The 19,990-nt window shown below is 43.8% G+C and overlaps 1 protein-coding gene across 2 annotated transcripts in view; it reads right to left on the minus strand.

Moving 5' to 3' along the window:
• NLK (nemo like kinase) overlaps nt 1-19,990 on the minus strand; it is a 35,430-nt gene that overhangs the window by 3,185 nt on the left and 12,255 nt on the right. For both annotated transcript variants that reach the window (XM_033078444.1, XM_033078443.2), the window contains 8 exons: nt 11,616-11,745; nt 10,520-10,575; nt 6,261-6,367; nt 5,501-5,586; nt 4,435-4,644; nt 3,890-3,991; nt 1,394-1,480; nt 156-354 (listed from right to left, as the gene is read on the minus strand). In XM_033078444.1, coding sequence (XP_032934335.1) covers nt 156-354; nt 1,394-1,480; nt 3,890-3,991; nt 4,435-4,644; nt 5,501-5,586; nt 6,261-6,367; nt 10,520-10,575; nt 11,616-11,745 — 977 coding nt within the window. The remainder of the gene's footprint in view (nt 1-155; nt 355-1,393; nt 1,481-3,889; nt 3,992-4,434; nt 4,645-5,500; nt 5,587-6,260; nt 6,368-10,519; nt 10,576-11,615; nt 11,746-19,990) is intronic.

A 19,990-nucleotide genomic window follows, 5' to 3' on the forward strand; every position in this document is an offset into this window, starting at 1 on the left:
ACTGGGGTCACTGTGTGGATCCAGAACACAAATCCCAAGTCCATCCCAAATCCATCCCAAGTCCATCCCAAGTCCATCCCAAATCCATCCCAAGTCCATCCCAAGTCCATCCATCCCACTCCCCCCTGCTGCAGCGCAAGGCTCCTCCTGCTCACCTTTAACCTGCCGAACAGAACTGAGGTTCTTCTCAAAAGTGTCATCGAATTTGGGGTTAGTGATGGGTTCAAAATCACTGGTATAAACTCTGCCAGTCGAGGTGGAGAAACAACATTTGCACATACAGGTGTGGTACCGCAGGCGCCCCTCGTCCAGGTAGGGGTGAGCTAAGGCATCCTTAGCAGATATCCTCTTGGACTGGGAACAGCATGGGGAGGGAAGAGAGCAACAGTGAGGCTGTGTCCAGAGCTTGGAACGCTCAGCTGTTTACAAACCCATCATCTGTGCGAGGGGCTGTGTCAGAGCTGCCACTAGAGGGGAGCTGAGGCTCACAAACCAGCCTGGCACCGACCTCCCTGCTCACAGCCACCATGGCAAACCCTCAGCACCACCATGGCTTTTAGGAACAGGTTTTTCAATGGTTTTTTTTGTCCAGATAACCTTAAAATTATGACTCCTGCAATAAATAAAAACAAGCTGGGAAAAACAGCGTTCTAAGTGGTGAGGGAGTCAGAAAGGGTTTGGTTTTGGTTTTTTTTTAATGTGGAAGTTAATGGTTTAACATTTCCATGGTCCTGTTCAGCAATGCAATCTTAGGATTTAAAAAAAATAGACTCCAAAGGCAGTGCTTCTAAATGCTTCATCAACTCCCAGCCTCCTTTGCACTGCAGTCACTCTGTTTTACATTTGCAACATTGGGGGGGTTCTGTGGGAATTAAATCATTAAGATTATCAATTCACATATCAGATTTTTTCGTGACAATTCTCCACAATGTCCCAAGAAATAAAATCCAAAATCCAGAGCAGTGCATTTTTATTAGAAAAACAGATGCTCAGTGGAAAAACGATCCTGTTCTGTGCTTGGGGATGCAGGAGGAATTTTTCGTGTGTTGCAAGACCAGGAACACCCCCGTGTCCCTAATTAGAACTGCATCAAAGTAGCTGATGTTCTGCTACCTACACCCAGCTCGGAAAAGAGCATGAGTCATGCACAGCCTCATCCTTCCCACTGCCAGAGCTTCCTTCCCAGGACCACTCGTTTGAAACGTGAAACCCCCATTCCAGGGGAAACTGATTGGCCAATTATACGATATTTTTACATTTTTTATGGACCAAAAGCACTGCAATGCCATGTAGAAGGAAGCCAGCTAAAGCAGCCCTTGACTTACAACACTCATTTAAGCAGCAGAAACTGTTCAAAGCAGAAGTATTAGAGGTGATTTTCAGTCCTACTTACTGGATCAAAGACCAACATCCTGCAAAGGAGATGAACTGCTTCATGTGTAGCTTGACTGGAGAGTGTATATAGGACAGGAAGGGATGGCTGTAGGGGGAATGGGAGGAAGAGAAGCACAGAGTGTCCTGTCAGATCCATCACAGGAAAGCCCTGTTCCCACACACGCCGTTCCACACAGCAAGGACAAACTCCTTGTTAAAGGGGACAAGTGGCACCTAACGCTTTCCAGCACGACAATAACCACCACCACAAACCCAGCCACTGCCATAAAGGGCTGATTGATCACTGCCTCCCTTAGCTCAGATGTAATCCCCAGAAAAACCTGCTTTTATTTATGTCTTTTTCTATACAGACACCACTCCCAGCTGTAGCTGCTCTGGGGTTTGATTAACTCCATCATTTCCAGCAGTTCATTTTTAAATCCCAATCCCTCCCAAATTATGGAACACTTTGTTTTTCCTTGCCCAGGCAATCCACATCTGACTGACAGTGACAGAAGGACTGTGCAGGATGTCAGGGCTGCTGTAAATTTCCCAGTATAAATAAGAATTACACCTCCACATGACATCAGTCCAAGTTAACCCTGAGCTGACACAGCCCTGAGCACTTCCCAGCCTTGTTTCTCAGGGCAGTCTATGGAATATAAAGCTGCAGTGCTTGGTGACTCTGCCCCTCCTGGCTTTCTGTCCCACAGCACAGGGATCACAGCAGGCAGGGGATGGACTGCACACATTTTCCTCTGGGAAGGGGTCAGCAGGGACAGGAACAGGAACAGGGACAGGGACAAGGACAGGGGCAGGGACAGCTCATTCACCCTGGGGCTGCCTGGGACACACTCCACTTGAACTTTTAAATACCAAACTGACAAAGTCTGTGGAGTATGTAAATCCCCACTTTGCCAGCACACAGTGGGGAGGGGGGGTTCATCAGAAACTTCTGGCATTAATCTATTTTTACACGGAGCAGCAAAATGCCTCACCCCTCTCTCCCACTGCGCTCACCTACGGCGAGTAAAAATAGTTGTGTGACAAAGCAATCGCCCGTTTCTAACTTGGGCTTCTCTCCCTATTAGTCTAATTTGGAAAGCAGTAACATTTAACCACTTACAACCAGCAAAAGCTCAATTTCAGAACATGAAAAGCCAGGAATTTGCACTCAGACATGAAGTGTGCTTCAAGATAAAAACAGAAATATCACTAATCAGGATGCTCTGCATCCCCTGGCTCCAGGGGGCAATGAGGCAGCAGCTCCCATGGCACTCCACTGAGAATGAACACTGCTCTCCCCAGCACACACAGAACTAACTCCTAGAGTGTATTTCTCCCAACTTTGTGGCTATAGGACATTAAATCTGTAGTGGAAACTTTTTATACCCTTTCACCTCACTTGCTGTTTAGGATTCCCTTAAGACACTGGGTTTAGGAGTCACAACTCTTACAGCACATGACAGCAGAAAAATAAACTTGACTTAAAACTAGTAGAGAATATCTGACGGAAATCCTCCTATTATTAATGCTCAAATTAAAAAATCCTGTCATGAAATGGAACAGTGACAACTTTATGTAGTGGATCCCAAGTGCCAGGGAGGCAGAACTCCCACATGTCAATAATAAAGCAGAATATACATGCAATGCTCATTTCTATGGTAACCACTATTGTAGTGAGCAGACCTGAGAAATTACTTCAACATGCAAAAAATAAAGATGCAAACTTAACTGCTGGAGCAAGTACAGGCCAGTAATTTTATTAATTTTGTTAGCAATCACACAAATGACCCTACTGGAGGGCCACAGAGCCACATCCCTGCACTAGAGATGCCTGCACAAGCATTTCTTTGTATCTCTTTACACTATATTGCATTTGCCCTTTTTATTGCCCACTCAGCACAATGACTCCATCCTGCCTTTTTCCTTTGGTTTGGTGCCTTTTTTAAAACTAACTTTTACTCCAGTTGTGTTGAATGCTGTATCTCAGCTTTCAGCCTCTGGCTGGGCCTTCCTGAGCAGCTCAGGTCTGAGCTCAGGGGTGCTGGAGGTTCTGCCCTGGGCTCTGGGTGAATTCCTTCTCTGACACTCCTGATCCTGGCAGTGCAGCAGCCCTCCAGGGCTTTCTGAATTATATTGTCAATTTTAATTTATGTCTCTTGCCAGTACTAACACTTAAATTTAACATTTCATTCAACGTAGCTATCAAAACACTGTCACCTCAAAAAGGGACGCTTCCACCTGGGTCATCAGGTCCAACAATAGCCCAAGGCAGAAGCCAGAAATGGCCCTGGCTGGTGAAAAGCCCCCTTGTCTGCACAGTAGCTGGACTCAGCACACATCAACCCCACCCCTGAGCACCTCAACCAGCTGTGGTCAGCTCAGCCCTGCTCCCAGCACACACAGCTCTGAGAGCCCACAGGATGGAATTGGGATGTGGAGCCCTCCTGGGGCAGGTGGGCAGGGCAGTAGCTGTTTGTGAGGTGGGCAGGGGGCAGGGGGCAGTCAGTACCTGTTTATGAGGACCCCTGAGTATGTGTGCCTTGGCGCCTTCACAAGCCGTCCTCATCGCCTCCAGCGACGGCGTGCCCAGCAGGTCTGTGATCAGATCCAGCTGCACAGAGCACACACACACAGCTCAGACACTGCACACAGAGCACATTCCAGGGCTGGCACAAACTCACATCCTGTCCCTGTGCCCCCCTGGTGTCCCCTCCTGTCAGGGGCACAGCTGTACAACACACCTCAGTCCTCCAAAATTCCCTGTACCAAGGTGAATGGAAGGGTCATCTTCCCCCAAGGGGCACAGGGACACTGAGGCACCCCGAGAACCCCCTGCCTGTCCCAGGCACAGGAGATCCCCCCAGCTCACACTTAAGGACTGATTTTCTCCCTCCTGCTTTCAGAGATGTGGGGAGAGGCAGGGAGAAGAGGTGAAAGGCAGATATTGCTTCAGCTCCAGCTCCAGCTCCATTCCCTTCCCTGGACACTTCCAGCCCCTCCCCGAGTGCCCCGAGGCGCAGCAGGAGCGGCAGGCAGGAGAGTGAGGATGGATACCTGCTGGATGGGACTCTGTGCCTGGAACAATATCCTTCTGCCCAGCAACTCTGCAAAGATGCAGCCCACAGACCAGATGTCGATGGCGTTGCTGTAGTGGCGGCTGCCCATCAGGATCTCCGGAGCGCGGTAATACTGAGTGACAACTTCCTGAGTCATGTGCCGCGACTCGTCTAGCTCTTCCACCCTGGCCAATCCAAAATCACAAATCTAAATTGAGAAGGTAAATAGAACAATTAAAACAACCAAAACACCTTCTCTGCGTTCCAAACAGGCGAGCTCCCGGGAGGAGGCAGGGGAGCCCCAGCTGGCGCTGAGCACACAGACAAGCTGCTGTGACTGCCCAGGCCAGGGGACAGGGACAGGAGAAATCATGGTGCTTCATTCCACAGCCATTTAAACTCCCCACAGTTTGATTTGAAATCACAGTACGTTCTAAACTGGCATTACAATATTTATAATCTGAAAGATTAAAAAGCCTCACACTACAAAAAGCCCAGCCCCTGGGTACAGAGGATTTCAACTCAAACTTCATTTGTTCATGACATGTCTCAAAATATTCAAGATTCAGCTCTGCTCATTTGAGCTGGGAGAATTGTTAAAAATGTCTTGAACCAGAAGGGTTAAGAGACTAAACTTTGCCAATTAGAATTCTTAACAAATCCATGTGAGCAACACTGAATTTTTGTGTTTGGCACAACACACCTCAGTCCTCCAAAATTCCCTGTGCCAAGGTGAATGAAAGTGTCATCTTCCCCTGAGGAGCACAGGGACACTGAGGCACCCTGAGAATCCCCTGCCCCTCCCAGGCACAGGAGATCCCCCCAAAGCAAACTCAGGAATTCACTTTCTTCCTTTCAGAAAGGTGGGGAGAGGCAGGGAGAAAAGGGGAAAGACAGATGTTTCCTTCATTCCTACTTTTTGAAAAATCTGGGATTTTTATCCATTTACATGGACTTTCAGGGAAAGTGTTTCATTCATTCATTCACTGAATTTATTAATTGAATGTTTTATGTTTAAAAATTAACACACACACACAAACACCTTCAATAAATATAAGTAGCACCTTAAGGACACAGTTGCTGTTCACGAGTAGGTTCCCTGGTTTAATGTCTCGATGTAAAATGCCAGCAGAATGTAGATATTTCAGACCTGAAATATTAAAGGAAATTAAAATAATTTTTTTTTTTCCCTTTTAAAAGAAGTTTAGGCTGACAACTTTTCCTGGAAGGTCTGGCAACTCCTGATCAGTAAAGAATTTGCCTGTGCCTCAGTTTTTATAACTGAAAGGAGCTCCCAGCCACTGTGCACACTCAGTCACTTAATGACAGGGTAACACTTTGGAGTATATAAAATAGGCAGAAAAGGGAATTTAGTAGTCTTTTTATAAAAACCCCCCTCCCCCACAAAATCCAACAAACAACAAATCAAAAGCAAAACATCATCTCTTTGATTATAGCATGGAGACTCTGCTAATCCCTGGAATTTTCAGATACCTCTTACTGCTCTGTTTTTCAGTAACAATTTTTACCTTAAGTGGGTATAATTACACATATTTACCCATCTGGTTCAGTCTAGGCATCCTTTCTGTTCCCTGATTCTAAAAGCATGACTTTTCTTCCCCTGACAGTGCTTTAAGGCAGCAGGGGTGCCACGCTCTTGTAGCTACAACAATTCATTCTTGGTATTTATTCAAATATGAAATTAAAAGAAGTTCCTACAGGAAGCTTATTCAATATGAGAATGTCTTGAGAATAAACATTAGGAAAAAGAAAAAAAAAATATTTATACATAATTTTCATTAATTTTAGAAGAAGAAAAATTACCTCTTAAAATCTGGTAAAGAAAAACTTTGACATGATCGGAGCTGAGTGGCTGAGGAGAGACGATAATCTTATGGAGGTCACTCTGCATCAACTCAGTGACAACATAGCTGCAGTTCAGGGTTAAGGAAAAGCACAACAGGCACAGAATCTCTTGAAACACTCACTAACTCCTACTTGAGCTCTTACAGCCCAGAACTATTGAGTCAAAGAGAAGAAAGCTGCTTCAGAGGTCACATTCTTACAGGAATGAAAATAAAAAACGGCTTGTGGAAGAAAACAGGAGGTTGTACAAAGTTACTGAAAGGCAAATTACAACTGAGCCTGAGGGGAGGGGGCTCTGTGTGTGTTCAGGGGGTTCCTAAAGCAGGGAATGGGGTGAAACCTCCACCAGGGATGGAGAGCACCCTGACAGTGTCCTGGGTGTGGGACAACAACAACACACAGAAATCATCACAATACATACTGGGGCACTACAGGCATTAATTAAAAACACTGCTTTACAAGCTCAGGTTAGCAGTCACATTGGAAACAGAAACTCTGTTATTATCACATTTGTGGCTGAAGGAGGTAGAGCACATTTGCCCCATGTTAAATGATATTGAATGCTTATTTCCTTTCATCTCCACTCAGTCAATGCTCTGCTTTCATCTGTTGCTCTACAAACCCTCTCCCGGCCAAATCCCCGTTGGCCAAAGGGTTCATCAGCCAACAGAGCACCACACAAAAACTCATTTTATAAATTAAATATCTCCAACTTTTTGAGAAAAAAAATATTAAAACTGCATTCATAAAGAATTCATAAAGAAAAAAACCAACCCTGCAGCACCATAATTTGTAGTCCTCTAATTTTTCTCTTCCTTTAGCAAGGACCCTTTTAAATATTTATACCAGACTTTTAAAATTTGCAGTATACCTTATACCTGCAACAAATCTTTACATTCAATTCAAAGCAAAACATTTTTAAAAACCCAAAAGCATTACTCTGCACTTTATTATGACAAGATTTTTGTTTTGCTACACCACAAATCCTCCTAAATCTCAATCCCCAGCATAATGTCTCCCAGATGTCTCAACTAGTTGCCATGCCAACTAAAGCAGCTTAAATTAAATGAGGGCCTGAAATGGCACCTGCACCACTCCAGGTCTGGGGCGCATTAAACAAAGCCCTTGACAGGGCTCAGAGGTGCCATTAGCCCGGCAGCAGCCATCTGATTATTGTCTCTGGGTAATTTAACCAGGCTCTGAGAGGAGCAGGAGGTTCTGCTGTGACAAACCAGGCTGTCCTCGTGGCTGGGACCCTGCAGCCTGCCCTGCTGGGACACTCAGAGCCAGCACAGAGCCAGGGCTGCAGAGCCCTCTTACTGCTACCTGCAGCTTGTTTATAACTGCGAGAGCCAGGCTTGGTTGTGGCTGAGCACACCACCACCCTGCACTGCTACCACAGAGAAATTGCTCCTGACAGCAGTAATTAGTTAAGTAGCTGTATAAAATTAGATCTACAAATGTACCAATTTGCTTCAGAGTAATTATCAAAGCAAATGCGCGGCACAAAAGAACCCGACTTGCTCTGCTGGCTGGGACCTGCTGAGTTGGTAGATTTTATAAAGTGACAGATAAATGTTAGGAAGGGATGGAGTGCCCTTGGTGAGGTGGCACTCTCCTCGTGGCTGGGACTGTGCCTTGCTTGGTTTCTGCATCCCTCAAACCCCTGTACCCCTGGCAGTCCCTGCCCAGCAGGTCTGGGTGCTGCCCAGAGGAACTCGCCCCAGCCATGGCTCAGAAGGAAATCCTGTCCAGGGTGAGTGTGGCACAGCAGGGCTGGCACTGACCCTGTGTGCCTGCAGAACACATCTCACCTGCTCCTCTCTGCCTGCTCCACCCCACAGAGCAGGGAACACTTGTGTCACCTCTCTGGGACAGTCACTGCCCATCTTTTTTATTGATACTCAAATCCTTTCCAGACCCCACCCTGGAAACTTTTCAGCAGCTTCTGATATTCACTTTAATGGGTAAAGTTTCCAAAAAGTTATCACAGAAACTCTGGATAGTTCTTAAAGAAGAACATCTGTGCAGTTGCTGAATTCAGTATTACAGTCAACTGTGGAAGATTTTGTAATTGGAAAAAAGAGCTATCAATCGTTCATTAGTGCACTAGGTGATACTGGTGATTAAAACATCAATACCTGTAAGACTCAAAATGGCCACAAAGATCTTCAACCAAAAACCTCATTATTAATTCAAATTATATCTTAATCTGAGTGTTTGCCAGGAATTTTCATCCTAAAACAAAAATCTAACTAGAATAAAATCCCTTTATTCATCACCGGTTTCCTAAGAAATCTTTAAATTTATCATTAAAATTTCAAGGTGGTTTTATAATTAGTTCCCTTTAAAAAATACACTCTGCAATTCCTGCTGGTACCTACGAAACACTGAATAATTGAAATGAACTGTACCAGCTCATTTGCAACACATCATTCACATCATTTTAGTCATTCTTTTATTACATTTCTTTCCTCAAAAAGGGCACTACAACCCTTTGGAAAGAACAAAGGAAATCACTCAGTACCAACTCCAGCCCTTTACACTTTCATCACTGTTCAATATGTCCTACTGTAAAAATGGAACAACCCTGTGATATCTTTAGGAACTCTACTAGAGGATCAACAAAGGAAGGTTTGACAGCTGTATCCCCAAAAATGGAACATCTTTACCTGATCTTCTTCAAACCAATCTCAAATAAGCTCTCCTTACACTACAGTAAGCAGAAAAACATGCAATTAAAAGTGGGTATATAAATCAAAACATTTACTAATTCATTCTTTTAAGGAATTTAAGGGTCCTAAATGCAGTTATTGTAATTTTTTTTCTAAAGAAAGGACAAAGAAGACTACACAGAGCAACAGTCTTCTATTGCCAATATTAGAGTCAAGAAATTACCAAAGATATAAAAAAGACAGCCCTATAGAACACTACTCAGAATGACTTAAAGTCACTTAGCCATGAAGGAAACTACCAGTTTGGTTTTATATTCAAAACTTGGCAGCAGCCAAGCTCATAAAAATAAGCTTATCCCATTTAAATATTCTTGATTGTACAATTACACAGAAGGAGTAATCCTTAACCTAGATCTGATTTAAACTCATATGACTTGTTTAAATGAGGGCATTGAACTAGTGCACATAACCAAAATCCAGTTTCTGAAGACATCTTATATGCTCTTCACGTGAAAGAAATATCAAAGCAGAATTTTAAAGCTTTATGCAAACTCATATGAAAAAGCCCCAGAACAGCACAGCAGTATTTTCAACTAAATAATGTGTTTCTCCACCAGCAAACTGTGCTGTACTTTGGTTAAAATCACCACGTTGATTACACCTACTTTCTTCACCAACCAATCCAAGGTATTCATATAAATAGATCAAACCACATTTCAAAAGTTCAGGTTACCTAAAAATAATGACAATTTCCCACCCATTAACTGTAAAGTGGGTCACACAAAAAAGCAGCTGAGGCTCACCAGCAACAAAACCCAACCTGCCCAAATCTAACCACAGGAGTGACAAAGAACTTCTCCTCCCGTGAGAGTCAGAGCCCTCCCAGCTCAGGGATTCACTCCTCAGTATTTCAGAAAGCAGAAATTCCCTACTCACAGCTAGGAGACAGCCCAAGCCAGGTCTGAAAAGATAAAAAGCCAAACCAATTCATGGCACTCATGTCAAGTTTTCCCTCAGTTTTTCAGTGGCAGAACTGCCCACAGGCAGGGACACAGAACTCATGGGTCACAGAACTCATGGGACACAGCTCTGGGCAGTTGTGCTGACCAGGACAGGGCTGAGCAAGGAAACCACAGCCCTGCCAGCCCCTGAAACCTCTCTGCCAAGTCAGCTGGCAAAGCCTGTGAAGGCAGAACTCTCTGAAACCACCACAAGCACTAATAACTGAGAGGAGATTCACTCCTGGCTGTGGTTTCCACAGCAATATTCTGGGGAATGCCCTGAGCAGCACAGGACCTGCTGGTCAGATCCACACTCCCTGATCCTGGCTCAGGGAATCCAGGGCTCAGCTCAGCCCTGCACCTCCAACACCAGCCTGGGGATCTGGGAGCCACAGGTTCACTTCTTCACACCAAGCTGTCCCCAGGCAGGCTCAGGGTTCTGTGGTTCCATTTCACAGACCACACCAACATCGGCAGATCCTAAGCTAATGAAAATCACACCTACCTCAGCACAGATGTTCTATTTTTACATTTAGGATACATTTCTTCAAAATAGTCAATGTGTGGAGGCTGGAGGATGTCGAGGGCAGAGAGTACCTAGGAAACACCACACAAGGTCAGGGCCTGTTCCAGCCAAACAGAAACAAATCCCTTTCCAAAAGACAGACTGCACATTTCTCACATGGCTTCATTTTATTCTACCCCACAGACAGACCAATGTTCTGTCTCACCAGGTATGTAAATTTAATAACCCACCATGTCAGATATTCTGTACATTCAATGTCTCTCTTTTTTAACTCAAGAAATTTTTCCAGATGTTTCAGCAGTAGTTTGAAAGCACAAATTTACCTATCCAATAAAAAGTAGTTTCTCTACAATAGCTATAAACATAAAATCTTTGAAAGAAGTAATTCCAGGAAAGAAATGTAAAAGCAGAAGATATTACGCTTTGTTTTGCCTTTAGTCTTTGAGTTTTGTGATTCACTGCTTCCACATGGGAATTGCAAACCCCAAAGTTGTTCCCACTCTGCATAAGCAGCTCAGTGGTAGAAAAAGCAAAAGGTAGAAAAGGCAGAAGAAAGCAAAAATGTAGAAAAGCAGAGAATTCACATCCTCTCACAGAAAAAGATACTCTTTGGTGTGGGCATTTGGGTCCTGTCCTAGGAATGTTCATGGCATTTGGGTGAAGCACCCAAACTGCAGGTGCACTCCAAACTTCATGGATCAACCCCAATAGTGCTTAAAAGTTTTAACTTATGCTGACTGATTGTACCTAAAGCAGGTCTGGGAGAGGACCAGCAAAGGGACAGAAGGGTTCAGAAGGAACAGGGTCCAGCTGACACAGCTCTGTGCAGCCTGACATTCACCCAAAGCCTAAAATAAGACTGGGCAGAAGTGTCTGATTGTCTGTTTGCAAACACTTTGGAGGGGAAATCATGTGTGTCCTTAGATTCTTGATAGTTCCATTTTTATAGTAACAGAAATATCAGAGTTTCCAGAAAATCTGATCACTGTAAAATCAGTGAGCTCTGAAAGCATTTTAAATATCCTGTAACAAAACACACTTCTGGTACAGAGAGCTCCATTTTACATTTAGCTTTTCTGAAAGATTCCAAGATTAGCTTGAATTTACTTACATTGTCATGCTTAAAAAAACACAACATCTTCAACTCCCGGAAGACCCTTTTACAAGAGACCAAGTTTTGGAAGACGTTGGGCATCTTTTTGAGTGCAACTCTCTTTCCATCTCGTGGATCTGTTACTGACCTAGGGAATAAAAGACAAAGAACATCACACACACCTGTTAGACTGGTTTTTTCTAAGTCTGAAACAAGGTGAAGACATTTCTAGGGAAAAAAGCATTAATGTGAGGGCACTGAGCACTGTCCTGCAGAGGCAGTGTCACAGATGTGACCATTCCATGGATGGAGCACACACCCAGCCCAGCAGTGCCTCTCACTGAGCTCATGGGGACACCAGCACCTGGAGGGATGTCAGGATCAACACCCCCTTCACCTCCCAAAAACACCTCACTAAAACACTCCGTTATCCAGACTGGATTTTATCAAGTCTGTTGCTCACTCCTTCCTCTCCAAAGAGGGTAAAAGATGTAATGATCCTGTTCTGGCAGAGCACTGGCAAGTGCAAGACTGTTCATTGGCCTGTCACCAATCACTTCACATCTGGAGAAGCTCCAGTTTCCACAAGTGTCAAACAGGAGTGATACTGGTCTTTCTCCAACACAACTTATGGAATGCAAGTATAGTAGCTCAGGAATTATAAGGTGCTTTGCACATGGCAAGTATTTTAATTTAAAATAATTGGATTCTGAAAATAGAATTTTATAATGAGAACCATAAAACTAGAGCAAGGAGATTATGGTGCTCAATTCCCAATCCCAGTTTTTAAGGTGAGTTTCTCAAACACTACTACAGAACAGAGTATATGCACAATTTTACTGGGATGACCAAAATAACTTCCATCTCAGTGCAAAGAATCCCCATCCAGCTATGCACCCTGATAACTATATCTGTCCTTAAAAAATTGCTGGCTTTTCTCTCTTGTGTGACTCAACAGCAGATATGCAAGGCAGCTCCTTATGCCTCAGGTCCATGTTTTAAATACCTAAACAAAAAATTAAACTGGGGGTTCAGATATCCACCTCACTCCCAATTACCACATCTGACTGCAAACCAGTTCAACCCATCCAAAGTCAGTGCAGCACCTCAGCCTGCCTGTGAACAGCCCTGCACCTCTGTGCTCCAAACAAGGGGCAAAGGTGACACCACACCATTTCTGTGGTGACAAACACAGCTAAAAACAATCTCAAAAGAGCTTCTAATCCATGATGCATTTCCTATTTTCTCCAGGATTTTTGCCCAAAGTGGTGAAATTGTGGGAGGTTTTGATGAAGTGCCCAGCACAGGCTCATCCAGCTGCTGCAGCAGGGATAACAAAATCCCCCAAAGTAGCTCCCACCATGCCCACTGGGGATGTCCCTGCTCAATGTCCAGCTCCACAACCAGCTCCAGGTCAAAGCAAATTCCACAGAAATTATTTAAATGTTCCATACAGGGAGCTTTGAATGTGTATTTTAAACAAACATCCCATTTTTACTGTAAAACATCTTACATAGTTCCCGTCTAAGAAAATGAAATGTAAAAACTGCTAACATTTTCCTTTTACTAGTTTAAAAATCAAGCTAATAAAACCTACACTCATGTACACTCCTCAGATAGTGCCATACCTCCACACAGAATTACCAGATGACCTTAAAAGGTGTCCTTTTAATTGAATTCCAGATTAAAATGGTCATTCCCAACTTCTAATAAAATATTAAAGTAGAAGAAGAGAATTCAGTTTTAGAATAGTAGCCCAAAACATTTCCAGGCAAAGTCTGAAACATGATAAATTATTTTACAAGGCCAGAAGTACTCCCCTCCCACTGCCCAAACTGAGGGAAATGTTAAAATGTGGAACCAGAATGTTTCAAGTGGAGGTCATTGCAGAAAGGTATTAAAATTGGATTTTTGATGGCTTTGGACCCACTCATTTTCTGCAGCTGTTCTACAGAACGATGGCTGCACAAGACACAGAAATCAACAGTCAGCTTTCACCAAAAACAGATGGAAACTGCATTTTGGGAGGTGGATGTCGACCATCTAGAGCTAAGTTCACACCTGCTCTGCAGAGAACCATGAAGCAGCTTCCAGTTGCCTTAATTAAAGTTCTCATATCAATGCTAATTACATATGAACAGTAACACAATCTGCATAACTTTTTTTGCTCTTCCCCCACAGCAGCAGCAATGCCAGCCTGCCCCTCACCTCCCTTGGGTTGGGAGCTCTGTGCCACTCACCAGCAATTCCACTTCAAGGGGCAGCACAAAACTAACAGTGCAAGTTCTGAAGATCAGAACTGTCATTCCAAAGAACAGAAACAAGAAAGGAAGAAAGGAAACAGCCTGTCTGAAAACCTGGTATTTACAGCATCCAAAAAAAGATGCTGAAAATGTTGCTTTGTGTTTGTGTACAGTACCTACTTTGATACTAGTAAAATAATTATTTATAGCAATATGCTATCAGGTCACATATCCCCAGGAGGAACTAGAAAAGCAGGAAAATCTCCTAGGAGCTAATTGAGAGAACAGCTAGGAAGGCAGCTTTACTTACTGGTGCTCTCAGAAGAACCCATTTGAATTCCCTGCCTTGCTTTGTGAGGACACCCCAGCACAGGTGAATCCTGCAGCAAAGGGCCCAGGAGGCAGGAGCCAGCCATCCATGCATCCATGCATCCATGCATCCATGCATCCATGCATCCATCCATCCATCCCTCCCTCCATCCCTCCCTCCATCCATCCATCCCTCCCTCCATCCCTCCATCCATCCATCCATCCATCCATCCATCCATCCATCCCTCCATCCATCCCTTTATCCCTCCCTCCTTCTTTCCATCCCTCCAGCACTGGCACCGCTGCACTTTCTGCACACTACTGAAGCCTCAAAGGCTCCACTCACTCAGCACCGACTGCAGCTGGGGATAAAGAGATCACAGACCAAGATTCAAACCAAAAATAACTGAGCAAAAATTTATATATAGGTATGGGGCAAAAATATGCGAATAAATCTTGTATCAAGGCAGACAGTTCAGCTCTAAGGATGCCTTTGGGAGTGACACTGAACAGTGACCCTGAGCTGGGAGATACAGCACTCAACACTCTGAGTGGAGCCATCCCAAGTGAATCCCTGCAGGGACACAGGGGAGCTGGGCCAGCTCGTTTTGGGGAGCACATCACAATCCCAGCAGGAGAGCAGCCCTGGGCCAGCAGCCCCTGAAGGGCACTGGGTGCCCTGTCCTGTCATGAGAAACCCTTTTGTTCTGCTGATTATACATAATGCATGTATGTCTTGCTATATTTGAGAACTACATAAAAAGCTTTTAAAATAGCCTGACATAAAACACATAAAGAAAAAAGATACTTTACAAAACCTGCACCTTCTATTTACTTCGCAGGCTAATCACACCAGAAATAATACAATTTTAAAAAGTAATAGGACTACAGAAGAGATTAATGACACAATCCAGACCTCTAGTTAAAATGTTTTCAAAGACAATCCTTATCTCAAAGAATCCTTGCAGGCATTCAGCCGTTTCAATTACGCATTATAAGCCTTTAGCAACTCTCTGCCACACTGATGGCAAATTTTCAAGGTGGAGTCTATGCCAACAGTGACTTTTTCTCTCCCTGAATCCAGGTCAAGGCATACACATTGTTCTGTAGTTTCAACTGGTAGAAAAACAAGTTTGTGACTGCTCCGTGCAATTATTACACAGGAGCAAGATAATGAAAGAATGTTCTTGGGGTGGTGTGGGAAACTGCTGGTGGAGTTTGTTCTATCAGGGAAACAAACCTCCCTTCACATTTATAGAGAATATCTATAAATTTACATCGGGACTTACCAGAAGGGAGGGAATTTAATAGGATTACTCTGCAAGTTTTTCCTATTAGTCAGTGAACTTTTTTCCTCAGTTACTTGACTCTTAATGACACAGGCTGCTCCAGCAAGCCTTACCCTGAGATATGTAAGTGACCTGGTCCCACAAGCATTTCAGCTGCTCACCCAGGCATGTTTGATGTACCACTTTAAAACAAACAGCACAGCTCACACTCAAGGGCATGTGAGCCCAATATGCCACCTTTTCAGTACATGGTATCACAATCAGTCACATCGTGGTGTATTCAAAATATACCTGAGCATGGGATGATATTAAAAATCCCTTAGAAAAGCTCACAAACCCACAAGATTCTCAGGACTCAAGGGCAGGGAGAGGCTGTGCACTTATCAAATCTCTTATCTGGGAAATGCTAGATTGGGTACATAAAATTTGCACATAGGCACAGGCCATGAGACCAGTTTCTGTTCTCTGTAAAGCCCCACCAAAATGTGACAAAAACTGACCCACAACATTTAATGGACTGCTGGATAGCAGAGGGGAGAGGTGAGGAAAATAAGCAGGAAGCGTGAAATCCTTTAGAAAAGAAACCAATATATACATGCAGATTTAGCAACAGATGTTTTACTGAAGGAAAAAACAGAAATGTGTCCACACAGGCTGAGGTTTTAAGCACAGCAGCTGCTTTAGCAATTTACCATTAGAACAATTCAAACACCAGGGAGACAGGACAAAGGTGATGCTCAGGCTCTGCACTGACCTTGCCTGCTGCCAGCAGTGTTTTCTCCCATCACAGACTGCAGTCCACGTCCCACACTGACCCAACGCACATAAAACACCTTTTAAAGCTGACAACTCCTATGGGAGTTAAATTATTTCAATGCTAAGTGGTTTTGTCTAACTCCAGCAGCCTGAAAGAGAGTTTTGCAGCCCAAAGCTGGGAGTGTGGTGCTCCTGAGCTGGGCAGAGCTCGGGCTGCCCCAAACAGCTGGGCTGGCACCGAGACACAGCCAGCAGCACGGACAAAGGCAGGACAGACAGACACTTGTTCAGGAACAATGGCAGCCTGGGCAAATGTCAGAGAGGATCTCAGTCAGTCACACTGCCTGTGCCAAGCCAGCAGGGACAGGGAGAGGTGGGGTTCATCTCTTTTTCAGGTTTTTCAGGCTTTAGGGTAACACATGAACTGTTTCTCTAGAGATGCCTCCCCCAGCAGTGAGTGCACAGAACCAGTAGAGCCCCCTCAGTGATAACCATTTGAGGAACCCAATTTTCTGATTTCCTAGGAGTCTTTTCTCGCTGTGTGTACAGTGTGTGTCACAGGCCACCCCACCCTGTCCTGCCAGCAGGGTGACCTGGGCTCCCCTCAGCAGTGCTGCACAGGGATCACCAGGAGCCAGGTTTGTTTTGCTTGGATTTCTCACAACAAGGGAGTTTTAGCACACACATTCATGCAATTAGCGTGGCTTTATAATGGGTTTTACCCTCTGGCTGTACACACATTGTCTGAGAGATGCAAAAGCTGATACAATCTCGTTTAAAGGAGATATTCATAGTCATTTCAGCTATAATTTTTAAAGGAAAAGCCACCCACAGATTCATTAGGAAAAGGAGGAAAATATCACAGCAGAGCAGTGCTCAGTCCTCTTCACTTTCCTGCCATGCCCAGAGCCCTCTGGAAGCTGCTCTGAACCCCAGCACGAGGCTGTCCCCAGTGAGGAGCAGCCCAGGTGGGGATCACCCTGGGATCCCAGGGGTGAGGAGCATCCTGCACCCACCAGGGGCCAGAGACACAGCCCAGGGACAAACCACATCATTTCTGTTATCCCACCTGTGAGCTGTGCTCAATACCTGCTCACCCAGGAGCTCAGCAGGACACAAACACTGACATGTGTGGCCACCAATCCACATCAGCACTTTGGGGACTTCCAAAAAACCCCAAAACCTGTGGTAGCTGCACCACAGAAGAGTGTGAAACACAGGCAGAGCTGCTAGTGACAGCAGAATTTTTAGCACACAAGCATGGAAAAATAAGGTTTCATTGTTAAAAGACATTATCAAAAAGAACAGCTGTTATTTTTCGAGCTATTTAAGCACTGGATGTGCTGTTAATGATTTTCAGGTCACTATTGCTCTGTAGCAGCCTCCAGCTGGCAATACTTCAAAGATACTAAAATGAAATATTTACAGTGGGTGAAAAAAAAAAAATCTTTGAGAGATATGATATGAAAGCAAACTGGAAAAAAAGATAGCTAAGGAGATACTAGTGAGCAAAACTTTGATTTCACTTGGATTTAACTTTGAGGCAGAGAAGCCAAGTCAGACAGTTCCCTGTTTCACCCGTGCCTGGGGATGAGCTGCAGGACTCTGAGTGCTCATTGACACAAATGACACCTGCAAGAAGCCATGGGCAGGCTGATCTGGATTGGCAAAAGTTGGGTGAAGGTGCTCACAGACAAAAGTAAAAGCTTCTTGTACTTTTAGACATCTGAGACCTATACAAATATACTCCAGCTGCTAAATATTTTCTTAATATTTTGGCAAGTGAAGTAGGTTTCGCATGCAGGAATCTGCATGTGAACAACAATTTGTGTTTGTTGGAAAGGCACTGAGCAGAAAATAAGTTACTTAAGAAGATTACACAAAAAGACAATTTAATTAACTGACTACCAATGTGCATTCTCAGCATTTCATTAAGTTTTCTCAACATTCTCCATGGAATACTGTAAATTAATCAAAAAATACCCAAAGGCACTTCAAAAAACCTGTAAGTTATTCCAAATAGCCAAGCCCTTCTAACACATATCCTCAGGAACTGGTCTTTTCAGTGGTATGGGATCTGTTCAGGGAAAGAACTGCCTGAATGCAAGCTAACAGATTTTATGCAGAACTTTCACATGAGCCTGAAGAAAACATCCAGATTTCACTTCCACTAACAGGTATTTTATGGGAAAGGGTTAAGCGACTTCAAAGGTGTGCTTCATTCGCTCCTGCTAAATGCAGACCTCTCCAGAGCTCCTTTTCCAACCATCCATGTCCTAAAAAGCCTTTTAACGTTGGTTCTAATCACACCCTCCAGCATGTGTGCCATTATCACTTATTCTTTACAAATCAGAGCTAAAAGCAAAACTGATTACTGCAAGAAATCTGTCTCCTTGAACAAAAAGTGATTCAGAGTATCTTACTTAAAAGAAAGGAGTGAAAATTAAAGGGATACTGTTATGGTTAATATCTTTAAAAATGTTTAATTTGTCTTCCTTCATGGAAGCTTAAAATTGAAACTGCTTTCCGAATGAAATTTACTTCCCCATTTACACAAAATTTTCTGACTATGCTTCAGACCTTTTTATTCACTTCTCAACTGCCTATATGAACCACAGCTACAATAAATTACTACACTACACATGACATTTATTCAGATACATTTTTAATTCCATTTTTAATTCTTTTTTTTCAGCCAATGGCATAGCTCCGTAAGGTCTGTGATGTTCACAAATAAATAACACGCCCAATAAACACATAAAGCTCCATGTATTCTTACAGTTTTTTCTTCTTTATTTTTAAAGCTTACACCACTATTAGATGCACATTCCTGCCCCAATTCACTGACCTCTATTCCCATTCCCACCAGCCAACCAAGAAAAGCCCAGATGAGAAACCTTCTCCTCCACGTCCAACGAGCCTGCAGGCCTGGCACAGTTCCTGGAGTATTTCTGCACCTCCAGAGCAAAGTAGGTTAATAAGGTCTCTGGTCACATCCCTGACTGATACCTCTCTTCCTGAGGAACCCTGCCAGCACCTCTGCTCCAGCAGCACTTCCCTGCCCCTCCCACTGCCACAGCTCAGACAAGGACAGAACAAAAACCAGAATGTGGTGACTGAACTCTTCTGTGCCTCATCACCTGGGGGAATCACACAGCAATCCCAACTCATCCCAATCAATGCCTCAACACTTCCAGGGGACATCTCTCCTACTGCAGCCGTTCCTTTTTTCACCACAATCATGTTTGGCTGTTTCCTGACATAGGAGAAAATCAGAGGAGGATTCAAACCAGAGTGTACAAATATGTGGAACCCAGTACTTCAAAGTAATTACAGCAGTGTTCCCTGCTTCCACCAAGGGACATATTTGTATCAGTTGGTTAAGGACTGAGCCTCAGCACTTTGATGTATTTGTATACATATACACAAATAAATATGTATATATCTATGAGGTTGAGGGTACCTTTTAATTATATGAATTACTGCTCTTTATACTCATCTCCCCAAATTCTGTAGTGATGATAAATCCACGAGCATTCATCAAAGTTTTTGGCTGGAAGAGGCAAATCTTATTTACTGACCTTTCAAGTTTCAGCTTACTCTGCCCATTCTTTATTCACAGGAATTCTGTATTCTACAATAATACAGGACACAGAACTGAAACCCAGAATGCTTCGTAGTTGCCACTTTCTCTTCCATTCTCTTCACCAGAAATTAATTTAGATAACAGTATTTTATTTGTCTTGCACAGGCATGGATACTAGAATCACAAACTTTATAATATTACTTAAAATAC

The sequence above is a fragment of the Catharus ustulatus genome, chromosome 22 (assembly GCF_009819885.2).
Source record: "Catharus ustulatus isolate bCatUst1 chromosome 22, bCatUst1.pri.v2, whole genome shotgun sequence".
Lineage (NCBI taxonomy): Eukaryota > Metazoa > Chordata > Aves > Passeriformes > Turdidae > Catharus > Catharus ustulatus.